The sequence below is a fragment of the Takifugu rubripes genome, chromosome 12, assembly GCF_901000725.2.
Source record: "Takifugu rubripes chromosome 12, fTakRub1.2, whole genome shotgun sequence".
Lineage (NCBI taxonomy): Eukaryota > Metazoa > Chordata > Actinopteri > Tetraodontiformes > Tetraodontidae > Takifugu > Takifugu rubripes.
In genome coordinates this window covers 7,860,903-7,879,908 of record NC_042296.1, presented here as the reverse complement: position 1 = coordinate 7,879,908, position 19,006 = coordinate 7,860,903, and the positions used below count along the sequence as shown (strand labels likewise).

General features: G+C 40.9%; 2 protein-coding genes across 10 annotated transcripts in view; one reads left to right on the top strand and one right to left on the bottom strand.

Moving 5' to 3' along the window:
* The window catches only part of col11a2 (collagen, type XI, alpha 2), a 32,902-nt gene extending 19,574 nt beyond the window's left edge, over positions 1 to 13,328 (top strand). For all 7 annotated transcript variants that reach the window (XM_029844529.1, XM_011617371.2, XM_011617370.2 and 4 more), the window contains 49 exons: positions 44 to 97; positions 277 to 330; positions 436 to 489; positions 606 to 650; positions 840 to 893; positions 1,006 to 1,050; positions 1,206 to 1,259; positions 1,341 to 1,385; positions 1,516 to 1,569; positions 1,675 to 1,719; positions 1,828 to 1,881; positions 2,048 to 2,092; positions 2,262 to 2,315; positions 2,443 to 2,550; positions 3,299 to 3,352; positions 3,467 to 3,520; positions 3,625 to 3,669; positions 4,070 to 4,123; positions 4,256 to 4,300; positions 4,427 to 4,480; positions 4,599 to 4,652; positions 4,729 to 4,782; positions 4,947 to 5,144; positions 5,246 to 5,299; positions 5,498 to 5,605; positions 5,695 to 5,802; positions 5,903 to 5,956; positions 6,032 to 6,085; positions 6,332 to 6,439; positions 6,578 to 6,631; positions 6,742 to 6,795; positions 6,916 to 6,969; positions 7,075 to 7,128; positions 7,232 to 7,339; positions 7,585 to 7,638; positions 8,092 to 8,145; positions 8,236 to 8,289; positions 8,754 to 8,807; positions 8,894 to 9,001; positions 9,084 to 9,137; positions 9,231 to 9,392; positions 9,509 to 9,562; positions 9,645 to 9,680; positions 9,782 to 9,835; positions 9,916 to 10,195; positions 10,302 to 10,414; positions 10,582 to 10,650; positions 10,746 to 10,982; positions 11,114 to 13,328. In XM_029844529.1, the coding sequence (XP_029700389.1) occupies positions 44 to 97; positions 277 to 330; positions 436 to 489; positions 606 to 650; positions 840 to 893; positions 1,006 to 1,050; positions 1,206 to 1,259; positions 1,341 to 1,385; positions 1,516 to 1,569; positions 1,675 to 1,719; positions 1,828 to 1,881; positions 2,048 to 2,092; positions 2,262 to 2,315; positions 2,443 to 2,550; positions 3,299 to 3,352; positions 3,467 to 3,520; positions 3,625 to 3,669; positions 4,070 to 4,123; positions 4,256 to 4,300; positions 4,427 to 4,480; positions 4,599 to 4,652; positions 4,729 to 4,782; positions 4,947 to 5,144; positions 5,246 to 5,299; positions 5,498 to 5,605; positions 5,695 to 5,802; positions 5,903 to 5,956; positions 6,032 to 6,085; positions 6,332 to 6,439; positions 6,578 to 6,631; positions 6,742 to 6,795; positions 6,916 to 6,969; positions 7,075 to 7,128; positions 7,232 to 7,339; positions 7,585 to 7,638; positions 8,092 to 8,145; positions 8,236 to 8,289; positions 8,754 to 8,807; positions 8,894 to 9,001; positions 9,084 to 9,137; positions 9,231 to 9,392; positions 9,509 to 9,562; positions 9,645 to 9,680; positions 9,782 to 9,835; positions 9,916 to 10,195; positions 10,302 to 10,414; positions 10,582 to 10,650; positions 10,746 to 10,982; positions 11,114 to 11,260 (3,717 nt within the window). In that variant the 3' untranslated portion in view covers positions 11,261 to 13,328. The remainder of the gene's footprint in view (positions 1 to 43; positions 98 to 276; positions 331 to 435; positions 490 to 605; positions 651 to 839; positions 894 to 1,005; positions 1,051 to 1,205; positions 1,260 to 1,340; positions 1,386 to 1,515; positions 1,570 to 1,674; positions 1,720 to 1,827; positions 1,882 to 2,047; positions 2,093 to 2,261; positions 2,316 to 2,442; positions 2,551 to 3,298; positions 3,353 to 3,466; positions 3,521 to 3,624; positions 3,670 to 4,069; positions 4,124 to 4,255; positions 4,301 to 4,426; positions 4,481 to 4,598; positions 4,653 to 4,728; positions 4,783 to 4,946; positions 5,145 to 5,245; positions 5,300 to 5,497; positions 5,606 to 5,694; positions 5,803 to 5,902; positions 5,957 to 6,031; positions 6,086 to 6,331; positions 6,440 to 6,577; positions 6,632 to 6,741; positions 6,796 to 6,915; positions 6,970 to 7,074; positions 7,129 to 7,231; positions 7,340 to 7,584; positions 7,639 to 8,091; positions 8,146 to 8,235; positions 8,290 to 8,753; positions 8,808 to 8,893; positions 9,002 to 9,083; positions 9,138 to 9,230; positions 9,393 to 9,508; positions 9,563 to 9,644; positions 9,681 to 9,781; positions 9,836 to 9,915; positions 10,196 to 10,301; positions 10,415 to 10,581; positions 10,651 to 10,745; positions 10,983 to 11,113) is intronic.
* Positions 13,329 to 15,712: 2,384 nt separating this feature from the next.
* On the bottom strand, positions 15,713 to 18,767 carry hsd17b8 (hydroxysteroid (17-beta) dehydrogenase 8). 3 transcript variants are annotated; one of them, XR_003890155.1, is made up of 9 exons: positions 18,666 to 18,767; positions 17,671 to 17,873; positions 17,400 to 17,516; positions 17,183 to 17,278; positions 16,823 to 16,908; positions 16,633 to 16,717; positions 16,311 to 16,384; positions 16,054 to 16,128; positions 15,713 to 15,981 (listed from the first exon to the last, which is right to left on the bottom strand). XR_003890155.1 is itself a non-coding variant. In XM_029844621.1 (9 exons), the coding sequence occupies exons 1-9, from the start codon at positions 18,709 to 18,711 to the stop codon at positions 15,962 to 15,964; spliced, it is 771 nt and encodes a 256-aa protein (XP_029700481.1). In that variant the 5' UTR covers positions 18,712 to 18,767; the 3' UTR covers positions 15,713 to 15,961. The 3 variants fall into 3 exon arrangements, 2 of the variants coding, with proteins under 2 accessions (XP_029700481.1, XP_029700482.1); XM_029844621.1 differs by having other exon boundaries at positions 16,342 to 16,384; XM_029844622.1 differs by having other exon boundaries at positions 16,342 to 16,384; positions 17,412 to 17,516.
* Between the last annotated feature and the right edge of the window lie 239 nt (positions 18,768 to 19,006).

The window sequence follows — 19,006 nt, the reverse complement described above, 5'->3', positions numbered from 1 at the left end:
ACAGAACATTTTATAAGATTTCTCTGCACGGCTGTTCTAACAGGGCCGCGCTGGAGCCGACGGTGCCAGAGGAATGCCTGGAGAGTCTGGTTCTAAGGTAACATTTTCCCCAGTCTGAGACAAAAATCCTCTTCTGAACTTAGGTCCACTTAAATAAACAATAAACATTTGTCCAATTTAAGTGCTTATTGATACTGTCCAAAACCACTCTTGGCTATCATGCTAGGATTTACTTCTTCTCCTACAACAGTGATAACACGTCTGTATGTCTCTCAGGGTGATCGTGGTTTTGATGGTCTTCCTGGTTTACCTGGAGACAAAGGACACAGGGTCAGTCCCATAAAGGAAATAACAACTGCATCTACATTTAATAATCAGTTGTAATCTGTTGATCATTTGAAAAATTTGACATGAAGGTCATTGTCTGTGTTTCAGGGTGACTCGGGACCAATGGGACCTCCAGGATCTCAGGGAGAGGATGGAGAAAGGGTATAAAGCTTCAGTAGATGCAGAATTTAAAGGGAATCCAAGCAATACCAAAACATGTAAGATAATATTCAGCATCTTCATCTTCATTATCGTGTCATTACTCCATGTCATTCCAGGGAGACGACGGAGACGTTGGACCCCGGGGTCTTCCAGGTGAACCAGTGAGTGTTTCCAAAATAACACAGCTGATTTTGTTTTTTCTTGTAGCTTTTTTGTGCATATTTTGTACTGTCAAACACAAGTAAATATGCTGCATTGGAAGAAAATAAGCCATTTTTATTTTAAAGTGAAGTCTAAATCAAATAAACGTATGTTTTAATCAGTGATTGAGTGTGTTTGTGTATGTTTAGGGACCTCGTGGTTTGCTTGGACCTAAAGGTCCTCCTGGAATCCCAGGCCCTCCTGTAAGTTAAACACAGCGTAAAGCCACAATCTGCATTAATTTGCCATTACATCTTATTTCCTTATTATTTACTTCACTTTTGTTCCGTTTCATTTATGCTTTCTTTTTATTAGGGTGTACGAGGAAGTGACGGACCCCACGGTCCAAAAGGAAACTTGGTGAGTTCTTCACAGTTTAAACACAATGAATTTTATGTCCAGATGATTGGGATGATCTGCAGCATTAAATTCGAAATGGTCCTTCCCTGACCTTTAGCCTGTGCCATGTGTACTCAGCATTTGTCGTCACACTATATTTTATCTTTGTCTCTCAGGGTCCTCAAGGTGAGCCAGGACCCCCTGGTCAGCAGGGAACCCCAGGAACTCAGGTGAAGACAGCTAATGCATCCACACAAATATAATTACAACCAACAAAAACCTCAATGACCATGCTATTTTGATTCCTGCAGGGAATGCCAGGACCTCAAGGACATACTGGACCTCCAGGAGAAAAGGTAATAAGTGTTTGTTTTGTGGTTTAATGATATCTAAATAAATATAGTGCCTAATAACAACTTTAAAGTCTGTTTGGCCCAAAGGTCAGTAGTTTTTTCTGACTCATTAGCGCCTTCTTATCTCCACCAGGGTCCAACAGGAAAACCGGGTTTACCAGGAATGCCTGGAGCTGATGGCCCTCCTGTATGTTGTTCTCTTTAGTTTTCATTTATTTTTCCTTTGATAATGACTGAATCTTGTTTAGATCACCAAGCCTGCCTATTTTAAGGTCTCTCTTTCTCTTGTCAGGGTCACCCAGGAAAGGAAGGCCCATCAGGCACCAAAGGAAACCAGGTTGGTGACACATAAGGCCTTCAACTCAATCCAAGAGACCTTTCATTTTTCATTTCTTGGTGTATGTTGGAGTGCCTGAAGTTGGGCTGTGAATTTGTCTCTTTTTAGGGTCCCAGTGGTCCCCAGGGGCCTATTGGCTATCCTGGTCCTCGTGGCCTCAAGGTGAGTTTAGTATTACTTATTTTAATATTTACTACTATTACTTATTTTATTAATGATTTTGTTTTAATAGTTCCACAGATATTTTTCTATTTAATGATTTACCCTTTGTTACAAAAAATACATCTTTGCACCTTTAAATGACATTTTTTTTAAATCTTGATATCAGGGCGGTCAAGGAATCCGGGGATTGAAGGGTCACAAAGGAGAGAAGGTAAGTGATTCTATGTTTATTAATCAGAAGTAACTTCTTACTCTTTATTCCAAAGTACTGTTTAAACATTTTAACAGGCACAATTGGTCTTAATTCAGCATGAAATATGTGTCTGAGTGCTTTGTTTTCTGAGGATAATATGTTTGCTTGCTTTCTTGTGTGTTTCTAGGGAGAAGATGGTTTCCCTGGAATTAAGGGAGACTTTGGGATCAAGGGTGAGAGGGTAAGGTGCTTTATTGTGAACTTGAAGAGGACTGGGTGCATTAAATGAGTGAACGACTGTAAATGTTATATTATTTTAAATATAGAAAATAATACAAATATATTTGTTTTACTCCACTTTGCAACAGGGTGAGATTGGAGTACCAGGTCCTAGAGGAGAGGACGGTCCAGAGGGGCCAAAAGGTCGTTTTGGTCCCCCTGGTGAAACTGGACCACTCGGAGCAGTAGGAGAGAAGGTAAAACCTCTTTAATGGGCACAATATTCTTTCTTTGAGATGAGTTTCTGCTATTCAAAAATGAAGAATGTATAGTTAAAATGAAACAACTGTGGCTGTCAGGCCAGAACAGACAGCAAAGGATTCTTTATGTAACAGAACCAATAAGCCTCTTAACAAAGTGAGGGAATAAACCGGCCTCAAAACTTCAATCTAAAGATCATTCCTGATGGAAAATAAAAAATTATAAACCAAAATGGCCCAGAGGATAAAAAAAAGTTACTTCCAAAATAAAATACACTTCTTCAACATGAAACGCAATCTCAAAATTATAATCCCTCGAAAAAACAAACCAAAAAAGCAGCTTTGGAAATTGAAGATAACTATAATTCAAAAATGACTAAACTTCTCAACAGTCTTCAGGTGGCAAAAAAGGAATCAGACAATAGCAGCAAAAACAAACAGCTGTGGCCAGACTATAAATACACATGAGGCTACAGGTGGAAACAGTCAGGAATCAGGGAAGACAATCAGGCAGGTGAGGCATGAGGGAAGTGGCCTGATATTAGGGGAGTTACCTTTCAAAATAAAACAGGAAGTTGTGAGACAAAACCTCAGCACGGCGTGACAGGAGAGGACGTGATAAAGTGAATACTTGATAATACACAGTAACTCTGGTACTTGTGTTTCTACAAGTATTGTACCTTAGTGATGGGAAAGATTCTTTTTGTGCATCCTGTCACTGTATTATGTCACCATGTGATTGCAGGGTAAACTTGGTGTACCGGGACTTCCTGGATATCCTGGAAGACAAGGACCAAAGGTCAGGGAAACTCACGCATCCTCTCTGCCTCATACATTTACTGAAGATCTATTTTGTGAAGCTGACATCTTTAGCGTGAAACTGTGCTAATGTTATTTTGTTTTCTTCATGAAGGGATCTCTTGGATTCCCAGGATTCCCTGGATCCAATGGCGAGAAGGGAACAAGGGTAGGTTTATATTAAATTCTTCTTAAATTTTTGAAGAAGAAACTAGCCCATAGATCCTTGCTGTGTGTTCAGTATTGTAAAGTAGATCTGCCTAAATTCTGCAGGGTCTCACTGGCAAATCAGGACCAAGAGGACAAAGAGGACCAACGGTAGCACACATTCCCCTTAACTCCTTCATGCTCTGAGTCACTGTAGAAAAGTTACAGATAAAGTATCTTTGCAAAGTTAGTGTTGAGCTCAGTTTTACTCTCTTACCTGTTCCTGCTTTAACTAGGACTGATTATCTAATAATTACGTATCAGAGAGCGAGACATTGATATAAATATCCCCAGTTATTGTTGTGGTTTACCAAAACAGCACTTTTCTATACATACATCAAATTTATTTATGGGTATACTGATGAACCATAAGGCAGATCCCTCTAAGCACCTTTCAAGCTGTGCACGATGTTAGTGATCTCAGGAGATTTTGTTCATGTGCTTTATAAATGAGATAATAAATTACATTGTTCCTCTGTTATTGAGTGGGTTTATTGTTTGCATCTGTTAGGGCCCCAGAGGGCAGAGGGGACCGAGGGGCGCAACTGGCAAACTGGGGCCAAAGGTTTGTTCCTGCAGTACAGATGCAGCATGTTCTCCTTCACTATTCTATAATAAAATAATTATGACACAAAGTTAGAAGGATTTTAACCTTCCATACCATGTGTAGACTTAATTAACCTTCTAAATGTTTTAGGGGACTTCGGGAAGTGATGGCCCCCCTGGTCCTCCTGGAGAAAGGGTGAGTCTTTCTTTTCACCAGAGGATGGAGGGATGGTCGGAGCCCACGCACACATTTGTGTCCAAATAGTAATGGATTTTTTCTTGTGAAGTGTTTTCAGTGTTTTGTTTGTCACTGTCTTTCCAGGGCTTGCCTGGGCCTCAGGGAGCCAATGGGTTCCCCGGACCTAAAGGGCCACCGGTAAAACAAGTGTTCTTGTTATTTTTGTCTCATAGATTAAAGTGGTTCAAAGTGTGACTGATGTTAGTGTTTGGGTCAGCTTTAGTTCATCTCTAACTGTGTGAAATCTTTGTTAAAGGGGCCACCAGGGAAGGACGGGCTGCCTGGACACCCTGGGCAGAGAGGAGAAGTGGTAAGATAGTGGTGTCACTGCTGACGGTGCAGCTCAACATCTGGAATATGGGTCATATTGCATTTCTCTCCTCCAGGGTTTCCAAGGTAAAATGGGTCCACCTGGGCCTCCTGGAGTTGTTGGACCTCAGGTGAGGTTTTCTGGTCAAGATGACCTTTGCCTTGTTTAAACAATAATTTCTATAACATCTTGTAAAATCTGATTTCTTTTTCTTCTACCTCTGTTGTTCTTTGCATGTTCTTTACTTTTTAATGCCTAATTATCTCTGTCAACATCTGCCAATCCTTTTCCCAGGGTCCAGCTGGAGAGACTGGCCCTAATGGTGAACGTGGCCACCCTGGACCACCAGGTCCACCAGGAGAACAGGGACTTCCTGGTCCCTCAGGAAAGGAGGGAACCAAAGGAGACCCTGGACCCCCAGGAGGCCCTGGCAAAGATGGGCCTCCTGGACTGAGGGGCTTCCCTGGTGAGAGAGGACTGCCAGGAACACCTGTGAGTGCTACCAAAGAAATACTGGATCATTGTCAAGCTCCTCGCTGGGAGCTAATGTATCAATTATCACACCTGTTAATTGGCGGATTTGTTTCTTTCAGGGAGGTGGAGGATTCAAAGGAAGCGAAGGACCTGCTGGACCTCCTGGACCGGCTGTACGTTCTAACATGAATCCCACTTAAACGACTGCTAGAAAGTCAAAAGAATATCTGATTACCCCATTAAATTAGCGTAGCTTGTCTAAAGGTTAAAGTTTAGGTTAATAATAATAAACTACCAGTAGTTGTGTAATTCTGTACAACTGTAATGTACCAGTGCCAAAATTATACTATTATAATATTGTACCTTTCAAGGGCTCTCCTGGTGAGAGGGGGCAATCTGGTACCGCTGGGCCTGTTGGACCTCCTGGAAGACCAGGTCCTCAGGGACCTCCTGGACCTGCAGGAGAGAAAGGTGTTTCTGTGAGTATTGGGTTGAATAAGATGAATATGCTCTGGTAACACCTCTGGCACAAACAGTTAACTCTGAACCCACCTGTTTTGTCTCCAAGGGTGAGAAAGGCCCAATTGGCCCAGCTGGTCGTGACGGACTACAGGGTCCTGTGGGTCTGCCTGGCCCAGCTGGACCGCCCGGAGTACCTGGAGAAGATGGAGATAAGGTGCATATCCAAACATTTTTGTAAATTACAAAGCAGAGCCATTGATCCTGTTTTCAAGATTTGGCTTTAAACTTTGCTGTAATGACGTTTGTCTCTGCAGGGGGAGGTTGGAGAACACGGTCAGAAAGGTGCCAAGGGAGGGAAAGGAGAGCATGTGAGTAATGTTGATCACTGGAATAATGTTTGGTGGATTTGGCCATTGCTTATATGTTTTCCTGTCTGCTGGTAGGGTCCTCCAGGTCCACCTGGACCAATGGGACCAGTCGGCCAGCCTGGTGCTCCAGTAAGTCCCAGTTTTAACTCTTTGAAGACAAAAGTAGACAACTTGGATTGGTTGGTATAAACTTGTGTGAACTTGTATAGATTGTTATTACTTGTTATTGGGAAGAAGCTTAAAAAACAAACAAATTGTGAATAAATCAATATGTTCTTGGGTAACTGGAATTTCAAAACACTCCATGACGCGGTGAAGCTAAGCGATTGCTTGTTAAAACATGTTTGGTAATGTTTCTTATGCTCCGTGCTGTAGGGTGCTGATGGAGAGCTTGGGCCGAGGGGTCAGCAGGGACCTTTTGGAGCTAAAGGGGATGAAGGAACCAGAGGATTCCCAGGAGCCCCAGGACCCATTGGACTCCAGGTAAAATGATAATCGTTCTCAAACTATTTAGGCAAAGTTCAGATCTGCAGTAGTTTCGCCATAACTTTAGATAATTATGAGTCTCAAAGTTAACAAGTGAAGATGATCCTTTAAACAACGTTCCCCTCTGCTGTCCAGGGTTTGCCTGGGCCACCAGGTGAGAAGGGAGAAACCGGAGATGTTGGACCTCTGGTGAGTTTCAGAAATACGCATCATCAGCTGTGATAATTCATTGGTATTAGACATTATGGTGATAAAAGTTTAAAGTGGTGATGAAATTATGAGCATCTTTTGTGCTTTAGGGACCTCCAGGCCCTCCAGGACCCCGTGGCCCTGCTGGACCCAACGGTGCTGATGTGAGTCTAAACATTGAAGCATATTTTTCATCAGTAGGACGTTCATGTGAGAGGCAGCCAGCAGAGCTGCTTTTTTGTCTGGAGATACATTTAACAACTTTTATTTTTTCTATTTTTCAGGGCCCTCAAGGGCCTCCTGGTGGTTTGGGTAATCCTGGACCTATCGGTGAGAAGGTGTGGACATTAAAAGTTTTTCAGCATATTTCTATTGAACGTGCAAATTAACCTCCCAAAATCATTTTCAATTAGTCCTGAAGGCTAAAAAGCTGTGCTCCACAGGGAGAGCCTGGAGAGTCTGGACCCCCTGGAATTGGAGGGGAGCCTGGAAAGAAGGTGAGTGGATGATCACCTGATCTAACACATTGCAGGTGGAACCATGTGTGGAACCATGAAGCTGTTCCTGTACTTACTGGTGGCACTTATGAAATAATGACAGGGCCCCAGAGGGGAACGTGGGGAGAAGGGGGAGGCTGGACAACCAGGAACCGCTGGATCCACTGGAGGACGTGGACTACCTGGAGATGATGGACCCAAAGGAAACCCAGTATGATACCCACAGATACAGTAACAGAGAGATAGCAAAGTGACTTCAACCTACCATAAATTCACCACCTGCCGTTTAAAACATCTTTGCAGCTCACTAGCTGTGAAATTCACAGTTTTCTTATGTTTCTACTTATTACTGTTATGTTGTTATTCTTTACATCCCCTGTCAAGATTTCGCATTATCTGTTTTATGGTCACTTATCTCATCTTAACGTATCTTTTCATGTTTGTCTCTAACTCCAGGGTCCTGTTGGTTTCCCCGGTGATCCTGGTCCACCGGGTGAGGTTGGACCCAGAGTGAGTATCTCTGTGGAAATGTCAGGCTGTTAGGTTTTGGAGTTATACTCTTAATAATTACTATAAGTGATTCTTCTAGTAATATTAAGTAAGTAATAATATGTTACTAATGTCACGAGACACCACTGTAAGCTTAATTAACGCCTGGCGTTCCCGTTTATAACATCACTTTAGGCACAGATGTATACTGTTACATAAGCAATCAAAGCACTATACAAATGTACAACAATCCGGTAAATTGCATTGCAATAAAAAAGTATTTGAGATTATTATGTTTTTAATTTGATGTGAGGTTCTGATCAACCCTGCAGTTAACAAACAGGATGATTTTACGTAATCCTCAAGAATCTGTTGTGTTTTCTGTCCTTATAAATGGATCAAGGACAGTTTGGATTTGTTCTCTTTGCTTAATAAAGTAAGTAGTAAAAATGATCCTCATCCATTTTACTTCAGGGTCAAGACGGTGCCAAGGGAGAAAGAGGAGAAGATGGTGAAGCAGGAGAGTCTGTAAGTAAGAAAAAAACAGGACACATTTCGGTTTAACTGGAATAAAATGATCTTCACATGATCAAAATTTCCCTTTGTTTCCTCCTGCAGGGATCCCCTGGACCTCCCGGTGAGAACGGACCCCCCGGCCCCCTAGGAAAGAGGGTAAAGTTTAATTTAAAAAAAACAAAAAACATTGTGGACATAGGCCTGAGTGGAACAGCTTTGAGAAGCTTTTTTAAACCTTCTTTATCTATTCTGAGTTTGTGAGTGTATGAACCTGACTTATAGCTCTATGTTCATTATTCCATCAACAGCGCCTTCTGTTGGGTTAATTGTGTTACTACATCGAGCCTTATCGTGCATTTATTTATCTGTTCTGAATCTCCTCAGAAACAAATAAATAAATTGATTCATTTGACACCTTTGTGCTGTGGAGTTTGTGGTTTGAAATAATGTTCTGGGAAATCATTTTTATTGAACCGAACTTTGGAGTTTATCACCAGAGCTGCAGTAAGGTTGATGTTGCTAAACAGACAGTGCTAATTAGAGGCAATGGCAGACATTTAACATGAAATAAAATATATTCTTTTGTGTTGTCATGATCTGACATTTGCATTTATTGTCAGGGTCCTGCTGGAACAAGAGGACCAGAGGGACGCCAGGGAGAGAAGGGAACAAAGGTGACCGCTGCATGTGTACTCACACACGTGCACAAAGATAGATTTTCTCACACACATACACGTGCTGTTTTCACTATCATTTATAGGGGGATCCAGGTGCTGTTGGCCCCCCAGGCAAAACAGGCCCTGTGGGTCCACAGGGAGTGCCAGGAAAACCTGGAACAGAAGGCCTTAGAGGGCTTCCAGGATCAGTGGTTCGTAAATTCCGTAACTTGTATCTGTTTGGTGCCAAATGCTCCAGAGGGCCACAGGCTACTAAGTTTCTTTTTGCTTCAGGGTGAGCAAGGATCTCCAGGACCTGCAGGACAGAAAGGACCACCTGGTCCTATTGTAAGCTGGCAGTGCCTTCATGGTTTCATTTATCTACTCTGAGCATTCTCCTCCACCACCTCCTCACTCTCACTTTTGCTTCTCCATCTGCAGGGACCTCCCGGTTTACCTGGTCTGCGTGGAGATTCTGGCGGCAAAGGAGAAAAGGGACACCCGGGTCTTATCGGTCTCATTGGACCCCCAGGAGAACAGGGTGAGAAGGGAGACAGAGGCATGCCTGGGCCCCATGGATCCAATGGACCAAAAGGAGAGACTGTAAGTGCCACTTTGCTCACCTGTGTTGCGTAGGTGCAGCTCAGCCCTTATTGTTCACTCTATAACGTTGGGCCCAAGGAAGCTTATCTGGTGGTAAACACGTCTATTTATTGCAGGGAATGCCTGGAGGCACAGGACCTATCGGCCCCTCTGGTCCTCCTGGTCTGCCTGTGAGTGCTGATTCACCTGACTATTGCAAACCGTTGGATGTCAGATCTCTTGGATATCATTAAAGTCTTGTGTCATTTGCAGGGTCCTCAAGGTATTAAAGGAGCCAAAGGTTCTTCTGTGAGTACAATTTACACTTGTTTCTTACACACAAATATAAATAAAATCAAATAAAAAATGATGAGACTGTCTGAGTCCTGAATTTGTCCTGTTCTTTTCAGGGTGGAGCTGGTCCAAAAGGAGAAAAAGGAGTACAAGGACCCCCTGGACTTCCTGTAAGTATTTCACCTTGTTGTCGTCACACTACACTAGTTACCACAATGAAATTCGCTAAAATGCAACCCTGCTTTCCCAGGGCCCACCAGGGGAGGTTATTCAGCCACTACCCATCCAAAGGAGTCCCAAGTCCAAGCGGTCCATTGATGCCAGCCAGCTACTTCCTGAGAATGACATGCCTGCATCCGATGCCACCGGGACAGAATTCCTGATGGGTAGTGAAGGCATGGAGGAGATCTTTGGCTCCCTCAACTCGCTTCGGCAGGAGATTGAGACCATGCGCTTCCCTCTGGGCACCCAGGACAGCCCCGGCCGCACCTGCCAAGACCTGCACCTCAGTCAGCCAGAACTCAAAGATGGTGAGTTCAGCTTACTGATTTTAACTGTAAATCAATTCACAAACAGTATGAGACTCCTATAGAATTCACATTGTCCACTGGGCTTTGTCTTCGACTGCCTCTGTAGGAGAATACTGGATTGACCCCAACCAGGGCTGCTCCAGAGACGCCTTCAAGGTCTTCTGTAACTTTACTAAGGGGGCAGAGACGTGCCTCTACCCCAGCCAGAGCATCAGCACGGTCAGTCTGACTGAATGCAACAACAACCAATGTTGCTGTGAATGTTAATGTACCGTACAGATGTGTCGATGTCCCACAAGCATCAGCTCTACCGTTTACACTGATTACTGACTGATTACAGTAAACATTTCTGACTATAATTTGTGATGGGTAACTTTGTGTGACAGGTGAAGATGAATTCCTGGAACAAAGAGACTCCAGGTTCCTGGTACAGTCAGTTCTCCACTGGCAGTAAGGTCAGTCCCGCTGTTGCAGGAAGATCTTTCACGCAGTTTCTTAATTACCCCCCTCTTCTCATCACACCTGCTCCTCTTCATACGTCTTCTCCCAGTTTTCATACGTGGACTCCAACGGCGAACCTGTGGGTGTGGTTCAGTTGGGTTTCCTTCGTCTCTTGAGCGTGCAGGCCCACCAGACTCTCACATACCACTGCCACCGCTCGGTAGCGTGGGCTGACCGCAACGCCAAGAACACATACAGCCGAGCTCTGCACTTCAGGGGTGCCAACGACGAGGATCTAAGCTATGAGACCAATCCATACGTCAAGGCTTTGGTTGATGGCTGCTCTGTGAGTCTGGTCTCTCTTTTACATGCACACACTCTCACAGACACAGAATAAATAAATATGCACACATGTCAACAGTGAGGTTATTATTTCTCACATGATTATTTTTCATGTCTGTCCGTCTGTCTGTGCAGTATCGTAAGGGCTTTGACCGGACAGTCCTGGAGATCAACACACCACAGGTGGAACATCTTCCTCTGCTGGATATCAAGGTGTCAGACTTTGGGGAGAGCAACCAGCAGTTTGGCTTTGAAGTGGGACCTGTCTGTTTCCAAGGCTAAAAGCACACACTAACAGCACCAAACATGCTTGCTGATACACACTCACACACACACACACACACACACACACACACACACACACACACACACATTAAGATGCACAAGTGGCATAACATATGCCCTGTAATTTGTAAATTAATTTGTAAATGATATGGAAACACATACACACACACACACACACACACACACACACACACACGCACACACACACACACGGAGTTGTGAGACAAACACAGTCAACCACGTCCTTCCTTGGAGAAAGTAACACCCTCCTGACTGAACTGATGGACTTTTAACAAGAATGAAGAGGAGAGACATTTAAAATCGCAATGAGAGGAGACATCATTTCCTGTGCAGACACATGAGAAAATGGAAATAAAAGGAAAATATAGTGTGCTCTTCAGAAATTCTGTTTTTTCCTTACCAGCACCTAAAGGAGCTGGCCTGAGAAAGAGCAATGTGGCTACTTGAGGCCATGTCTCTGATACCTCTCTCACCTCTCTGTCTTCCTCCTGTTGTCTCACTTTTCACCTGTTTCATCTTCTCCACCTTCTCCCTGCTTCTCTCCAAAAATGGTCACAGTCAGCTCTTTTAATGACAGCATTTTTACTGTAACATCATGATTGGTGGTCACCTTATACATTTAAGAGGCCGTAGCTGTCTGCAGGAATCTGAATTTTGGAGCTTTACCTCAGCTGTGTTCTAGTAGATAAAGTCTTGGAAATGTAATGCAGTGTACAACAAATAACTGGCTTGTCAATCATGGTCCTTAAAGAGAGCTTTAACATCAAGAGGGAACCAGACAATTTAATCACCCAGTTGCCACGAGTTATAACAAAGATGGAAGTGGCACTGGCTCTGAAGACTGACTGAAAATTGCCATTATTTTCAGCCATGAGAGCAGTAGAATTCTTTATGGCCTTATTTGTTTGTGAATTCAAAAGCCATTATTTTATAAACTGTGCTGAACTTGATGCTGTTGTACTTGCATGTTGAATGCATGTTAAATCAAGGCTACCAGGGTCACTATACCACACACTAGTTCAGTATTTATAGAGTCACGTTACTTTGGATGCGTTTTACACATTTGTTCTCACTCTGATCACTTTTTCTCTCTTGATTTTCCTTCAAAACACAGAAGACTATCAGGGTGTAAACGTGTATATTTAATGTTCCTTTTTTCCTTTTCCTTCTCCAATTGAAGAATAAAATAACATGCTTTTACTGAAAGAAACTGTGGCAAGGTGCTAATTCTACCAAAGCTTTAAAAAAGGAATCCTCTTTAATTTAGCCTCTTACAATTTCACCAAGCTTTAAACTGGGGAAATGTGCATTACATTCCATTTGTACAGAAATAGTGATATTCTATTATATTTATTTAAAACAAACAGGGTGCTTTGAGATTACAAACAAGGACCACCAAACATTGGAGTCAAATGTGGTATGTTTGATTTGTATTTATTTCCTGCAGTTGACATTAGAAGGTCAAGTGAGATATTTAGAACTCGTTGCCATCCTGAGTTTATGGTGCTTCTGTTCATGCCCTGACCAGGCTCCTTCTGTAGAACCAAAGAATCTGTGGCCACATGGTATTGCTATCATTTTTTAGTGTTTTCATCAACTGTGCTGTTAAAATTTGCTTCCACTGTAATGATTAAATAGTGACTCTCCCACTCTGTCACATTTCCTTGTTGTTGCTGTTATTTGATTAAGCATCATGGACATCCAGTTTATAGAGTCATGCCCCTGACACAATCTTCACTTTATTTTGAAATTCTGTTTGAGATAACAGCAGGTGGGAGAAAGGTTTTGAGAGAGGAGAAGGCATTGCATCGCTGGTTTCTGATTTTGTTTTTCTATTATCGTTATATGCCGTAGAGAAGACAGCCCCCCGCCCCAAAAAAACACATGAAAAAAAATCCTAAATATTTGTTTTTACTGTTGTTAAAGATGGAGAACCTTACATTACAAAATATATGGTGCTGAGAAAAGAATAAAGTATAATTTTATATTGTGTGTAAGTAATTTTAAAATTTTTGTTTCTGTAATATACAGTCTTTTTACAGTGCGACTTGACTCTTGTTTTTTTGTTTTGTTTTGAAAAGCGATGTCTTCGATGAAAGAACATCAGAGGAGCTATAGCTTATTATTCCTCAAGTGTGGAAGAAATGCACAATTTAAATCCATGCCCTTTTAATTGATTTTTAAGTACTCAGTAATATTATTTTTTCAAATTATAGACAATATCCTCTCAATTTTCTATTGGTAAAATCGTTTTTAGTGTCTAATTTACAAAAAATTCTACGATTGTCCCAAATCGTTATTTTAATCAATTTCTTAATTATTTTACCCTTTTTCTTACGTGGGAACCGAAGTTGTAAGTAGTAGTTTCTACTCCGGACATGTTACGCAGACGCACCCTCGGAAATGGCGTAGGTACTCTTTTCTGTTTGCATGATTTTTTTTAAAATACTGTAGGAAAGTAACAAATAGTTTTGAATAAAATCACTTCATCGTGATTTACTAGTTTGGGATTTAAATTTTCCATACGCCGTTTTATTTGGTTGTTTTATTTAAAGACATCGGAAACATTCACGTGCGATACTAGTCGTTATTTCATAAGCAGTTTTTGTGAATATCCTGTTGTGGAGTCCGACTTTTGAAACACCGTTAAACAGACATCACGAATTTTATCTCATCAACCCTAATTGTTTTTTTTAACGTAAATCTGAAATGATGAAGTTAAGGAACAATTTGCCAGCTTCTGTTTATTACTCAATAAAGCTTATCAGTAGAAATAAATGCTGATCAAAATGTCAATATAAAGTTGATTCCAGTCCCGGGCATCGACCAGAAAATATGAAATAGTAATAACAGTAATAATAATAGAAATATAATAAAAGGCCATATTAAAGCATTTTGAACTTGTTCATGTGGCTCATAAGTATATAAATGCGTTAACTTGACGGTGACAAGTGTCAACCTTGATACTAGTCTTGCAGCAGCCGCCATGATGCTTTTCCTGGCCCATGTAGTTACATGGTTTGGCCACTAGAGGGCACAATGGTTAGAAATAAAAGCGTTTTCAATCGTTACAACGACGGGGGAGTGAGCAAACGTTATGTTGTATTATAACATCCGTGTTTCCAAATTCTACGATTGTCCCAAATCGTTATTTTATTCAATTTCTTAATTATTTTACCCTTTTTCTTACGTGGAAACCGAAGTTGTAAGTAGTAGTTTCTACTCCGGACATGTTACGCAGACGCACCCTCGGAAATGGCGTAGGTACTCTTTTCTGTTTGCATGATTTTTTTTTAAATACTGTAGGAAAGTAACAAATAGTTTTGAATAAAATCACTTCATCGTGATTTACTAGTTTGGGATTTAAATTTTCCATACGCCGTTTTATTTGGTTGTTTTATTTAAAGACATCGGGAACATTCACGTGCGATACTAGTCGTTATTTCATAAGCAGTTTTTGTGAATATCCTGTTGTGGAGTCCGACTTTTGAAACACCGTTAAACAGACATCACGAATTTTATCTCATCAACCCTAATTGTTTTTTTTAACGTAAATCTGAAATGATGAAGTTAAGGAACAATTTGCCAGCTTCTGTTTATTATTCAATAAAGCTTATCAGTAGAAATAAATGCTGATCAAAATGTCAATATAAAGTTGATTCTAGTCCCGGGCATCGACCAGAAAATATGAAATAGTAATAACAGTAATAATAATAGAAATATAAAAAAAAGGCCATATTAAAGCATTTTGAACTTGTTCATGTGGCTCATAAGTATATAAATGCGTTAACTTGCCCGTGACAAGTGTCAACCTTGATACTAGTCTTGCAGCAGCCGCCGTGATGCTTTTCCTGACCCATGTAGTTATGTAGTTTGACCACTAGAGGGCATAATTTGGTTAGAAATAAAAGCGGTTTCAATCGTTACAACGACGGGGGAGTGAGCAAACGTTATGTTGTATTATAACATCCGTGTTTCCAAATTCTACGATTGTCCCAAATCGTTATTTTAACCAATTTCTTAATTATTTTACCCTTTTTCTTACGTGGGAACCGAAGTTGTAAGTAGTAGTTTCTACTCCGGACATGTTACGCAGACGCACCCTCGGAAATGGCGTAGGTACTCTTTTGTGTTTGCATGATTTTTTTAAATACTGTAGGAAAGTAACAAATAGTTTTGAATAAAATCACTTCATCGTGATTTACTAGTTTGGGATTTTAATTTTCCATACGCCGTTTTATTTGGTTGTTTTATTTAAAGACATCGGGAACATTCACGTGCGATACTAGTCGTTATTTCAGTTTTTGTGAATATCCTGTTGTGGAGTCCGACTTTTGAAACACCGTTAAACAGACATCAAGAATTTTATCTCATCAACCCTAATTGTTTTTTTTAACGTAAATCTGAAATGATGAAGCTAAGGAACAATTTGCCAGCTTCTGTTTATTCCTCAATAAAGCTTATCAGTAAAAATAAATGCTGATCAAAATGTCAATATAAAGTTGATTCCAGTCCCGGCCATCGACCAGAAAATATGAAATAGTAATAATAGTAGTAATAATAATAGAAATGTAATAAAAGGCAAGATTAAAGCATTTTGAACTTGTTCATATGGCTCATAACTATTAAATTGTAAGAACTGTCCTCCCAGTGGTCCACACCAGTGCGCATCATCTGTTAGCCAATGAAAAGCCCACCTGATAAAAGACAATGTTTTATCTTTAGAGTACATTCCGTTTTAAAAAGTATTCTAAGATAACAACTGATACCTGTGACTTCAATGTTGGCTCCTGTGATGTACCGAGAGTCATCTGAAGCTAAAAAGGCACAGACATCAGCCACGTCTGGAGAAGAGAAAGCAAAGCAAGGTGATAAAAGGGCCCACACTTTCTGTGTATTTAATTAAGTCAAAACACAGTTGCCTTCATTCACTTTCATTTTAAAATTCAGGATAAATATGTCCATTTCACTGAAAGGTCACAAGGCATAAACAAATGTACAGTGGAATCATTTTAAATAATTTTACTGTGAGCATGACTGAGGCGGATAATAGTGACCTGCAGGTTCACCCATTCTTCCCAGAGGCACAAGTGACTTCATCTGAAATGTAAAAATAGCACATGGGGGGGAAAAAACAAGTGAGGAAACAGAAGGAGCAGACACAGTTATCAATCAAAGTTTATATGCTGTGAGATCATCAAGTATTTGCCATAAGTTTGTTTTAATTAACGTAACCTGGACTTTGGCGCCCTCTGCTGTTATACTGTGGTACACTACATGTTATTGAGTGTTTAGGCTACGTGCCCTGAGAAAAAGTATTTCATGCTTAACACCTGTTTCAACTGTACCTTATTCATAACCTTCTCAGGAACTTTGTCTGTCATCGGTGTTGATATGAAGCCTGGCAGCACACAATTACATCGGATCCCAAACCTGGAGAGAAGAAATGGAAATCAACTGAGAATTGCTCCTGATTTGTTTTACAGTGTTTTTATTTTATTTCTTTTTGTCCTGATGTGTTTATGTGACTCTTCTCACCTGCTGAGCTCTTTTGCAGCCGTCTTGGTTAAACCCTCCACTCCAGCTTTAGATGCAGCGTAATTCACCTGCCCAATGTTTCCTGCCTACAGGCATCAACCACACATACACATCATTCCACATAATGCCTCCTGTAATTTTTTTTAAAATCAAATAACTACTCGTAATACTCTCAACTTTTTCTATATTTTTAAGATTGGAAAACGACAAACAGTCAGGGAATTAAGACTTCTAGTTTATCACATAACAAACATTTCTCTTCATGGCTTTCAAGATTAAACATTTATATTTAAAAAATTACATTTTTAAGTAATAAAATTGTTGACCTCATTTTGAAAATGATCGCATATATAACCTCACCTTTCCCACAATGCTGCCCACAGTAATGATGGAGCCTTTAGATGTTCCACAGGCCACCAGCGCCTGAGCGACAGCCTGTGTCACCAAGAACGAACCCTGATGGAGAATAGTTTGTTTATTTTTTAAATGCATTACAAAGATTTTACTATTTATTGTTCTGGCTCATGCCTGCTTCCATCATCAAGGCTACCCAATGTTGCTGTGACTGTATGCACACCTTTAGATTGACCTGAATGACTCTGTCAAACTTATCCTCTTCCATGTTGAGCATGAAGTCATCTTGTGTGATGCCTGCAGCATTTACACACACTAAGGGTGGCTGGAAGAAACGAGCCTGCAGGGAGGAGTTGAGCCAGAAATCTTTGACTTGTTGTAGCAGCATTCAAATGTGAAAGTAAAATAACAATGTGTGTTTATTTGTGTCTAGAAATGTGCATTTTCACCCCAGTGTCTGTGTGTTGGGTGTTGTCTTCACCTCTGTCACACACCTGTATGCTTGTGACAAGCCTCTTGACGCTATCTTTGGAAGACACATCCACCACAGCCACCATATGACCCTGCCCTCTGATGTTAGTCTGCAAGCTCCGTAGGGTCTCATTGGCCGATTCCTCATTCATGTCAGCAACGACCACTGAGGCACCTTCAGAGGCAAAGCGTTGGCACACAGCACGTCCGATCCCACTGCCTCCTCCTGGATGCAATGAGGACAGCGTGAAGTCTCCTGAGCTAATATAAGTTTCTGTGGCAGTCAATTAAATCGATTCATTTCTTTATTTTCAAATGCCAGTAAATTGCATTTTCTCGCAATGATTTTGATTAGTGCTATTATTAGTTATAATAATATCCCGAATATAAGACGACCCCCTCTTTTTCAAGACTCAAGTTTGAAAAAAGACTTTTTGAACACCAAATTTAATTTTTATACAGAAAATAATTACAGTACATCTGAAACAAATGATTATATCTTCGACCCACTTTTCTCCAGATTGTCGCTACATTTCTCTATTTTCTGTTATCTCTTCTCTTATTTTCTTCTCTTTTCTTTCTTACCGCTATTTTTTACTTTTCTTCTTCGTGCTACCGCTATTTTTATTTTTCTTCTTCGTGACAGGGGTTCGCTTTGGCCTGGGACGTTAAGTTCAGCATTCGCTTTAAATATATCTGGCGCCATCTAGCGTTGTGAATAGGTATAATGTCTAGACCACGAATGTAAGACGACCCCCACTTTTTCAGTCGCAAAAAACACCGTCTTGTATTCGGGCCAATACGGTAATATGCTTCAGAAAATGAACTGAGCAGTAACCTGGGGTTAGTGTCACCCAGGGGCTAATCCGCGGGTAGAGAGGCGAGTTAACCAGACTTACGCGTTGAGCTGAACAATTACTTTGGTGCTTTATGCTACGCGAAAATGTATAGTATACGTTGGTGTATAGTGGAATGCTATTAAAACTTATTTTCTTAGTATATAAATGCGTTAACTTGCCCGTGACAAGTGTCAACCTTGACACTAGTCTTGCAGCAGCCGCCATGATGCTTTTCCTGACCCTGTAGTTACATAGTTTGGCCACCAGAGGGCATAATTTAGTTAGCATAAAAGCGGTTTCAATCGTTACAACGACGGAGGAGTAAGCAAACGTTATGTTGTATTATAACATCCGTGTTTTGTCTTTATCTTTACTATTTTTCCTCGTTACATAAAAGTTTAAAAAATATACGCTCTATGGCCACTAGAAGGGAAAGTGCAATCATAAGACTAATCACTCACAAACCTTTACCGAGCGAGAAATTAAAGAACAAATATTGTAATGTAACTATCAGTGATAG

Excerpts from the sequence above, each read along its gene's own strand:
- hsd17b8 (XM_029844621.1), bottom strand. The coding sequence starts at position 18,711 with ATGGCGGCTGCTGCAAGACTAGTGTCAAGGTTGACACTTGTCACGG. Across the intron at positions 17,517-17,670 it reads GGCTTGTCACAAGCATACAG|GCTCGTTTCTTCCAGCCACC; the intron begins GTGTGTGACAGA and ends TCCTCCCTGCAG. Across the intron at positions 16,909-17,182 it reads TGGGCAGCATTGTGGGAAAG|GCAGGAAACATTGGGCAGGT; the intron begins GTGAGGTTATAT and ends TGATGCCTGTAG.